The following is an 11,011-nucleotide window of genomic DNA, read 5'->3' as shown; positions in this document are numbered from 1 at the left end:
GGGGAAAAAACCTCAAATCATTACCAAATTCCTCTAACATCCAAAGACTCTATGATGTTTTGGTACAAGTCTTACTGACATAAACATATGAAGACAGAAGACAAAAATGTATTTGTAATGGTCACATAAACATTTTAAGTTTTTATTAGGGAAAAATCATATTTTGTTAATTCATGAAATAATTTCTTTTGACAGAAAAAAAATCCATTCTCTTGGGAATGTTTAGAATATTCACAGAGATAGTAACCCAATATTTCTTCAGAGGCAGCATTTTGGATTGATTAAAACGTGTGTATATTATTAAAAGATATTAGAATATCAAAGTTTCTAAAGGCATTTTTTCCAATGATAGAGAATGAAAGCAAAACACTAAGAGTTACAAATCTACACTCTTATAGATATGGGAATAATATATTTTGTTCCATCAACATGTCTACTTTACATTATTCAGCACAAAGCTTTGTGAAATAAGAATCATGGGAAATAAGAATATAAAGGAAAAGGGTACAAATAACAGCTTCATAAACTGAGAAATGTACATAAATAAATCATGTATATGTGGGCAGTTTGCTTAGCTGGCAAGAAACAAAATATGGAAAATCTGCTTGTTAAACAATAACTACAGAGTGTGCTTTTATGATGTTTTTCAGCACAGTAATTCATATTAGAGATAGAAGCAGTTGCATGTTAAATAAAATCATTGAGCATTGTTTCCCTCGCATTGCAAAGAGCTGACTTATGTTGTTTTTAGATGCCTCCCATTAGAAAGTAAATATTCCTTCAATGCTATGCATTTCACAAAATTTAATAAAGACGAACTGTAAATAAAGTCACAGGGAGATTTCAGACAGTTTTATTAGGAGATTGTTGAAAAGAAAAAAGAAAATTAAATACAGTAACAGTAAACGTGGTTCTCACATTGAAACCAGGCTCAAAGAACTAGGCTACCATAGAAAAATTTCCAATTCTTGCATTATGATGTAAAAACAGATTTTTGTACAGATTTTGTACAACAAAATTCGTAATAACCTTTTCTCATTTTTAGAAAACTTTAAATATATAGATAAAAATAGACAATTTTCATAGGTCCTACATGAAGATGAGTATGTTCTGTTCCAAGGGCTTGCATAGAGCGCAAATGTGGTTATAATATAGAACAACTAGACATTAATATTTTTAGGATTACAAAAGCATGGAAACCATAAAATGGGCACAATTTTACTTGTTTATACCAAAAAAAAACCCAAACAAAAACAAATTTCAAACCAACCTGTATAACTAAAAAAGGAGAAAAAACTTAAGTTACAGACTTAAAATAACATTTCATGAATTGTAATATTTACAACATGTTAGTAAGATTCTCTCTAAACATATAGCTGATAGCTTCTTTCTTTAATCCTTGCTAAAATTCCTTTTATATCAAACCAAACACTAAAGCATTCTCAAAGGTCTTGAAAGTATGCGTTTTAAAACTATTTAACCTACTTAACAGGTGACTCTATGCAAGGAGCAGAGCAATGGCTGATTCTACTACTTAGGTAAGTTGTAGGCTTTTTAAAAAATCTTTTAAAAAATGTATGATTCAAAAGCTTGCCACAAGTCCCTCCAATTTTAAGTGTTGTAATCCTTTAAAGACTGCACAAAAGGGAAAAGCAAGAAATACATACAACAAGGAACAGAATCTCTTGTGCTCAAAGAACAAAAGATGGGTATGGAAGAATGATGCCTCAAAAACCAAGTTTCTACAGAGCATTTACTAACAGTATTTTAAATAAAAATATTGCTCCCTTTCAAGCAAGCTAAAATAGGAACTGTATATATAACTTTTTTATTGTAGTAAAAAACAGACTTAGCTGGTTAATAGCGAACTACACAAAAGAAATACGTTCCAGTATTGCAAGGAAGACCTAAAAACTATAGAAGCTTAGTGCCAGAGTATCTATAATGTTAATTTCTTCTCTTAACCAAATAATTAATACCGAATCAGAACTATCTTTAAACATTTTTACGCTAGTTTTCTTGGACATTTAGGATTTTGCTATTTATGGTAATAAATAATGTTATGATCATAAAATTTTAAGATGACAGCAAAATCATAAAATGCACAGCGACTGTACTGATTCATAATATCAGTCTTTAAAGGTGTAACTCCAGATTAGTAAAAACAAAGAGAAGGTAACTTCAGTGTGTAATAAGCACTGTTTGCAGCTTTACTTCCAGTTATCTGCACAAAAGTGAAAACACATACTGTAACTTTCAAAAAGACAGTGAAAATAACACATAGGCACCCTTCCCTCTGACCAGGGTGGGAAGCACAACACATTTTAACTTTATCACTCAGCGCTACATGGTATTGGACTGATACATCAAGGGTTTGTTAGGTTTTGTTTTTCAGCAACATTAACATAATATGACATTAACATATAAAAATATTTCTGGTGTTTTGATTTACTGTTCAGCCACAGTCCATTCTCAATAGTGCAGTTTGGGGCACTAACTAGGGTTCAATATACAAATAAAAGTGGCTGACACAGAGTTCTGATGTCACCAGATGCTTAAGATCTCATCCATTAATACTGTGACTCCAGACAAATATTTACATGCCTGCATGCGTTAAAACCAGAAAGGTGTCTTTCTGACTAACAGGGTGACAAAACATATTTTCTAAAATTCTCATTTTCCTAAACTCTAGTATACTACTGCATACATAATACCTTCCTTGTATGTTTTATGTTTATATACTGTACATGTGACCAACAGTTTGAATAAGAAGCATCATTATTATTTTAAATTCTATATGCCACTACCAGTTTGGAATGAAAACATGTTACATTTTTTTTTTTTTTAAGAAAAAAGACCTTGGGTGAAACCTTTTGGCTTATAGTCAATGCTTCTTTTCAGATATGCAAAACGTTATTTCACTGGGTTGTTGTCAACATCCAAATTTGTTGGTCTTTTGGAAGTACGTGAAAAAAATCTTCATGAGAAAACCCACAATTAGTTCAAAATCGAATGTAATAGAATATTACTCTTTGATTTATTGATTTTTTTTGTTTTTTTGTTTTGTTTATTTTTTTTGTTTTGTTTTTTTTGTTTGTTTGTTTGTTTTTTAAGGAATCCTCTATGCCCCCTACAAGTTCATTTCCAAGTGTTCTTGCTGGTTTGGGGGAAGGACATAATTCTGTAAGTCTAGGTGACCACTGGATACAAGAGTCTCTTGATGTGCTCAGATACAGAATTTTCAGAGGAGGAAAATGGTTCATTCCATTAAAAAAAACAAAGCGAGGCCTTATTCAGACCTGCCTTTAACTCGGTATACAAGTGTCCAGCAGCAAAGGTGCAGTTTTTAACTGTAAGAAGTTGGATACCTGTACATTTACAAACATTCTCAGGTCTCTGGTATGAACCACAGGTGAAAATCAATGGAGGAAACTTTTTTTTTGTAGAATACTTAAACTTTTAAAGAACATTAATACACAAAATTGAGGAAGTTCCCTTAAAAGGACTTTATTTTTTCCAAACTTTCCAATGACGAATGTCTGCAAAGTTCTTTACTATAACATGGATTTCTTCAACAGGAAAAATTCAGTACATGACAGTAGTTTTCAAATACAGTCTTCCATCTAAAAATGAACAATAAAAAATAATTAATTTCATGATATTTGGGGGACAAATGTGAATATAAAAACTTAGTAGCCTGATATATAATTTGTGGATTTTCTTCTATCTTCACTTGTTTAGGAAGTAACATCTTTCACATATTCTCAAAGTTAATTTCATAATTACATTGAGTTTATGTGATCAAAAAGAATACAGAATTTCTAGTTCTCATAAATATATATTTGCTATTTTGATATCAGTTCAAGAGCACTCAGAAAACAGATAAGAGTATGTGTGTGGGTGTTACTGATATGCAACGTTAGTTGATTTCTGTTGAATGACAATTACTTCCTCCAAGCTTTCAGAACCAGATTTTCTCTGAATGCACTCAGGTATATCTCCAATGGGAAAGACTGAGCTCCTCATCTTACTCCTTAGCAGTGTTGTTAAATATACCATGTAATGTTACTGTTGTGCACATTTGTTGCTATTTACATGAAAGCCACCTAGGTTATTTCATCACTATCAATGAACTATACAGTCTTTCCTCCTTGAAGTGAAATTAACCAAACAATTAAATGTTAAGATGGAAATATATTACTCAACTTTAACCAATTGAGAAACCCATGGTTATGTGAAAAAGAAAAATCAAATATTGGACACATTCAATAATCCCATTTGAATGAAGCAGAAATAAGAAATGGGAAATTAAAAATCCAGAGGAAAAACAAAACAAAATGTAAGCTCTTTTCTCAAATGTAGCACCCTTTAAGCTGCTAACTTTGTGGTGTGGACTAAACTTTGGATATATTTGTATAAAATATATCTAAATTCCAAGTTATAAGATCTACAGTAGAAGGTAATAAGAAAAGGAAAATTTTCCAAGCATTTTTAAAAATGAACATTGCCATGTAAATGTTTGCAAAATGACTGATAGTTAACCAATAGTGTTAAAATATAAGGAAACAGAAATAATCTACTGTAAATCCAGGAAATAGAAAAATATAATCTAAATATGTGCAGATCTCACCTTCAACATTAAGTTAATTGAATGTTTTCACATAATCTGTAGTAGACATAGTAATTAGTAAGGAACTTAAAACCAATGTTAAACCATTTTTTACTTCATAGAAATACTGACATGCCCAAATTTTACATTCCTATTATGCTTGATTTTAGCCTAACTTGTACAGTTGGAATATTACCTCTAAAATGTCACAGAACTCTGTTTTGTTCATTGATATATCCCAAGAATCTAGTACTTGTTCCATAAATATGTGTTAAATTAATGAATGAATCAGAGACAGGTTTTGTGAGATTTACAAAAAGTATATATTGAATAAATTATTAAATAAAATATATATTTAACTTATGATATTTTTAATGTCCAAAATCCACCATTTGCCTTCAACAACATGAAAAGAAATGTCCATAAGATTAGTTTCATACTGGCTAACTTCTTCTATAAGGTGTATCAAGTATTGGCTGCCTTTGTAGAATTAATCCAGTTCAGCTTTAATAACAACATTTACCTGGAAGTCTCTAAACATCCTTAGCTTCCCAGTTCAACATCATATATCATCATTGTTTTCAATATATGAAACATCTAATAATGACAATGACTATCTGTTCTCTATAAGTGGCATACACATTTGTATATGTGATATAATTTGAGATTCACCAATGAAAATATATTATTAATCCAACTGAACTCTATTTTTGAATGGTGACTTAAAGGCATACAAAACTATGCTGTATAATCACCCTAGATATGTTGTCTAAAAACATTTTACTTCCTGGCCTGTAACGATAATTTCGTTAATACTAAATATTACTATCTATCTCTGTACTGGCTATGGAAGTAGTCATTGTAATATTCAATAAAGATAAGAATTTCCTAAATCAGGTATTTATCAAATAACCCATATCCAAGCCATAACATTTTGATGAAAATTTCTTTCTAAGAAAGGCTATGACAGTACCATATTAACATATTGTGAAATATTTATCATTTTTGCATGGAACATGGTCTGATTTCTTCTGTTTGCTTGGCTTGATTGCACCCACCTGTGGGACAAAACTATGATTTTCTCACTTACATTATAGATATAGATGTATAGATAAAACTTTCTAGTTTTAGTTTAGCAGGAGTTTTGAATCCTCACTTTGTAAATAAACCTAATAAACTTGGTATTTATAAAAATAAGCTAAAGGTAAACTTGGTATTTATAAAAATAAGCTAAAGGGTGGCTCAGTCGGTTTAAGCAGTTGCCTTCAGCCCAGATCATGATCCCAGGCTCCTGGGATCAAGCCCTGCATGGAGCCCCACAATGCATCACATAAAATAAAAAATAAAAATAAGCTAAAATTTCAGCTGTTCATATACTTAGTACCAGGTAGCTAAAAATTGAATCTTTTTAGAGCTAACTTTGATCCTAATGATTTTTACTACATAAGGCAACACACATTTTATAAAAATCTAGTAATAAAGGATTCAGAAGCCACCGAAGAAGTAGAGTACTATATTTTTACCAAAGTTTTTAATTCTTAGCCCTTTAATTACTTTATCCCTACTTCTTTCTCCTTTCAATTGCCTCATTATTTCTGCTCTGCAGTGAGTTATGTTGAGAGTATAATTTCCATTCTTACTTAAAAAAAGAAAAAAGGCAAATGTTTCCTAGCATTACACAGTGGGGCAAGAGACATTCTTAACTTTCCCCAAATTCAAATTCCTTCACGATATCTATGGAAAAGTATTTGCTTGATATTAACATTTCAGGGCTCATTGTGGTTTTTAAAAAAATCTTTGCATATTAAAGGAGAAAAAAATAAAATCTTGAAAAATAGCTTTCGAATCTTCTGCAATGTCTGCAGCCTATTAGGAAGAAAGATTCTAGTAGCAAAAAGTGGGTATACAAAAATAATTCATTAAGTGTAAATACTTGTTTTAAGAGATTCACTAGCCAAATTCTTCACCAAGGCCTACCAGGTACTACATAATTTGATATAGTATATTCCGCTCTCATCTTATCAATTACCACTCTCCCCTATTCCATGACCCTGGCTCTTCTTTGCATTCTGGGACACACCAAGCTCTGTACTGTGTTGAGTATAAGGCCTATTCTTCCTTTTAGAAATCTAGAAGATAAGTACCTCCTCCTTCCCTGATTATTTTTCTGCTCCCTTCTATGGAACTTCTCTAGATAGAGAGCTCCTATTTATTCTCCAAGACAAGCATCCTGGAAATTAACTCCATAGCACTTGTCTCACTTTGAAGTTACATCTGGGGAGCCTACTACATTACGTGCTTGAGAACCATGGAAGCAGCAGCTTTATCTCTTCTTTTCCCATCAGTATTAGAATGGCAGTGTTTAGCATGATGCTTGCCTTAAAAGTTTAATGCAGTCTCAAATATTAAACTTTTGGAGAAATGAATTAATCTGCTTACATAACAAAAATAATTATCTTTAGCATGCTAGCAATTTTAAAGTCTACCTGAAACTAAATTTTATTTTATTATTTTTTTAGAGGCAGGGTAGAACAAAGGGAGAGGGAGAGAAAGAATCTTAAGCAGGCTCCACGGCCAGCATGGAGCCCTGTACGGGGCTCACTCAATTTTACCACCCTGATACCATGACCTGAGCCAAAATCAAGTCGGAAGCTTAACCAACTGAGCCACCCAGGCGCCCCTGAAACTAAATTTTAAAATAAAACTATATTCATTTAAAAATATAAAAATAATAATTATTTTGTAAACATCTTTACCATATATCATATACAAAATACATTTATAAAAATTATATACATTATATTTATGTGCTCAGTATCTGATCTACCATAATTCCACTTTTAATAAATGTCTCCTTGCATTTTTGACTAATGTTCTTAACAGATGGACAAATGCATCAAGCATTAAAGATGCCAGCTATAAAATAGATCCCACTTGCTACAGTTAAGGCATTTCCATGATTAAATAATACTTAGGCATCAGAGATTATCTGCCTTAGAATTAACTGGAAGTAGTTATCTACCAGGCAGAGACAGACCCTGGAGAGTATCTCTCTCTCTTTTTGACTACAAAGCTTAACTTTCAAATCAATTCTACTCTATAATTTTGTCATCTTCCTTGAAACATACTTACAGATGATGCAAAGTCTGTAAGGAAAAAAAAGTTTAACTAATTTTATATTGTTTCAGACAAGTTATATTGGTCCTTCAGTCCTCAGCACATAGCCCCATATGTATGCACCCAGAGAGCTAACAACAGGCCTCTGAATTATGGGACTGTAGGTCTATCTCAGGCTTCTGCTAACAAACCATCTGAGTGAAAGTTGAATGGCAAGGGTACTAGGAAAGATATATGGGCCCATAATTCAAACTGAGCTATGTTTTTATGTTACACAATAATGGTTTCAATACTCCCCTTCCTTGAGTCTTCCAACAGCAGACAAAGCCATGGGGCCATTGAGAAGGCCCTACAAAAATGAGCTACAGAATGAAGGTCATTATAATCCCTGGAGTGCTTCCATGGCTAAGACTTCGTTATTCAGAGGTGTGTTGTTTGCATCTGAAAACTCAGAGGTCTTATTTATATATTTTGTTTTAAGGGCTGCCCTTTGTGCATTATACTTAACTTCTAACTAGATAATCTCACACCTATCCACTATTTCTCCTATTGTATTTATTTATTTCTGCACGTGTTGACCACAGAAAACTGTGTTTACTATTTCTTCCTGATGCTGGGCCAGGTGCACCAAACAATTATTCCTTGCTATCTCAAATGGATGAGAGTTTTTCTTTGAGATCAAGTAAATTAGCAATAAAGGCAATGATTATCATTAATATAGCTAATATTTTCTCAGCATTTGTGTTCAAGTGACTTTATAGATTTTAAGCCTAAACTTCCCATCAACTCAACAAAATAGGTCTTCTTAGTGCTTTTTTATTTTTTCTTAAAGATTTTATTTATTTATTTGAGAGAGAGCACAGGTGGCGGGGGGGGGGGGCGGTGTGCAGAGGCAGAGAGAGAAGGAGAGGCAGACTCCCTGCCGAGCAGGGAGTCTGACAAGAGACTCAATCCCAGGACCCCAAGATCATGACCTGAGCCGAAGGTAGACGCTTAACCAACTGAGCCACCCAGGAGCCCCTTCTTAGTGCCTTTTAAAAGTAGGCCATTAAGCTTGAAAAACATAAGTATCTTGCACATTTTCACAGAGCTAGCAAATAAAAGTGCAGGGATTTGCTATTTGTGTGAATCCAAAGTCCACATGCATTCCATTAGGTTGCTTTCCTTTAATAAGTAATTGGACTCTCAGTGGAGGAGATGCAACGTCTCTGAGCTGTAGAGGTAAGAGCCGGGCTCTCAGCACCACCAGCCTGCCTGCCTTGTGGATCCCTTTCTTGCTGTCTTACCCAAGACAGGCTCTGTCTTTTAGCATGTAGAATTTCAACTGAACAAATTGAAATGAGAACTAGAATTCTGATGGTTTGGTTTCAGAGAAAATATCTTCCTTTAACACTATGATTATTTGCTTTTGTATGGGAGGTTGATATGACAGAAAAATCATCAAGCTACACTTTGTGCATGGGAGTACTTAATTAAAAAGTCTATTCTAATTAAAAGCATTTGGGAGTAGGGAGTGAATGAAACTATTTAAATTACAAATTCCTAATAGTTCCAAAGTTCATTGTGATTTGATGCTTACAGCTATAATTTGGTGTATAAGAAAGGACCTAGATCATGGAATAGCTTATTGCCGGTATAAATTTTTGTATGATATTTACTGTTATTACGCAGATTTAGATCTATAGGTAATGAGTTAAAATCTTTAAAAGTTCCTTGTAAAAATGGATCTCAGGTTTTAATATTAAAGTTGAAGCCAGTGGTGGCTCAGTCAGTTAAGCGTCCAATTTTTTTTTTTTTTAAGATTCTATTTATTTATTTGACAGAGAGAGACACAGCGAGAGCAGGAACACAAGCAGGGGGAGTGGGAGAGGGAGAAGCAGGCTTCCCGCTGAGCAGGCAGCCCGATGTGGGGCTCGATCCCAGGACCCTGGGACCAAGACCTGAGCTGAAGGCAGACCCTTAATGACTGAGCCACCCAGGAGTCCCTAAGCGTCCGATTCTTGATTTCAGCTCAGGGCATATGGGCTCTGCTCTGGGAGTGGAACCTGCTTAGGATTCCCTCTCCTCCTACTGCCCTCCCTGGCTCAATCTCTCCCTTTCTCTCTCCCTTTAAAAAAATACATAAATAAATAAAGTTGCAGCCCTCAGATCAGACCTTTAAGTATATTGTATATTAAGTATATAGTACATTATTTGCTGTGGCTAAGGAGGAGGGACTAGGGAATCTGTCACAAAATTTCCAATTTTGGTTTGTTTTGTGTTCATGTATTAATTTTACTGTTTTGATGCAATTTTTTGATGCAGTGTTTTTGCATGTATTGTTATATGTAGTTATTGGCAATGTCTAATACACATAGACAGATACAGAATTTATCTGTATCATTTATTTGATATCATTTATCATTATATCATTTATCTTGATCATTTATTTTTAAAACTAATGAAATTTGTTCAATAACAATCACATTATATAACAAGATTTTTATATTAGAAGATACCATACAAATTGGAACAATTTCAAATTGCTTAGTTGGATACACCAGAAATCCAATTCCTTCATTGTATGAAAACTATGTGAAATCATTAATAAGGGAGTATGCTAGTGAAAGGTATCACACAATATACGAATAGTTGTATATTCTAGTTTTGAATAAACCCCTCTTGCAAACATCCACAAAGATCTCTAACATGTCTTTTGCACAAAGGGCTTACTAAATTACATTTCCTGTTAGGAAGTAGCTTTATTAAAAATGTCATCTATTTGTTCAAAACTTATATCCAAACACCTGTAATCTAACAAAATTTGCTGCTTTCACAAAACAGTTCTATGTGCACATATCTCACTACCACAGAGCTGAGGAAAATATTAACATAACCAAGGGCAAACATATAAGATCATATATCCAGAAAGTTTAATATTTACTTAAAGAATATTAGTTTAATATTAGCCCTGAGCCTCTCTCAACATAATGTCTTAATCATGTGAAGGAAGAGAAACCAAAACAAGTGATGAAAACAAATGTTAATGATTCATGTGATATTTGATAAGACAACGAGAGGAAGTCAAAATAAAAGCAAACAAACAGGAACAGATGGGAAGGATCTTTGTCAAGTCATAACCCCTCTTCTAAAACCCCCAAAGGAAGAAGCTAATTAAAGAAAATATTGTTTCTTGCTTTTTTTTATAATTTTATATTTAGAGTAAGAACATTCTGCAACTGCTAAAGCAAAGAAGCAGAGACACAAAGTCTACATTTAACATGAGAAATATTTTAAGAGAGATTG

General features: G+C 33.1%; 1 protein-coding gene across 1 annotated transcript in view; it reads right to left on the bottom strand.

Moving 5' to 3' along the window:
• Positions 1–837: 837 nt before the first annotated feature.
• The window catches only part of DACH1 (dachshund family transcription factor 1), a 423,371-nt gene continuing 413,197 nt past the window's right edge, over positions 838–11,011 (bottom strand). Inside the window, exon 11 of the mRNA XM_027590972.2 lies at positions 838–3,623. Coding sequence (XP_027446773.2) covers positions 3,586–3,623 — 38 coding nt within the window. The 3' untranslated portion in view covers positions 838–3,585. The remainder of the gene's footprint in view (positions 3,624–11,011) is intronic.

The sequence above is a fragment of the Zalophus californianus genome, chromosome 3 (assembly GCF_009762305.2).
Source record: "Zalophus californianus isolate mZalCal1 chromosome 3, mZalCal1.pri.v2, whole genome shotgun sequence".
In the NCBI taxonomy this organism is placed as follows: domain Eukaryota; kingdom Metazoa; phylum Chordata; class Mammalia; order Carnivora; family Otariidae; genus Zalophus; species Zalophus californianus.
This window is presented reverse-complemented; position numbering and strand designations above follow the sequence as displayed.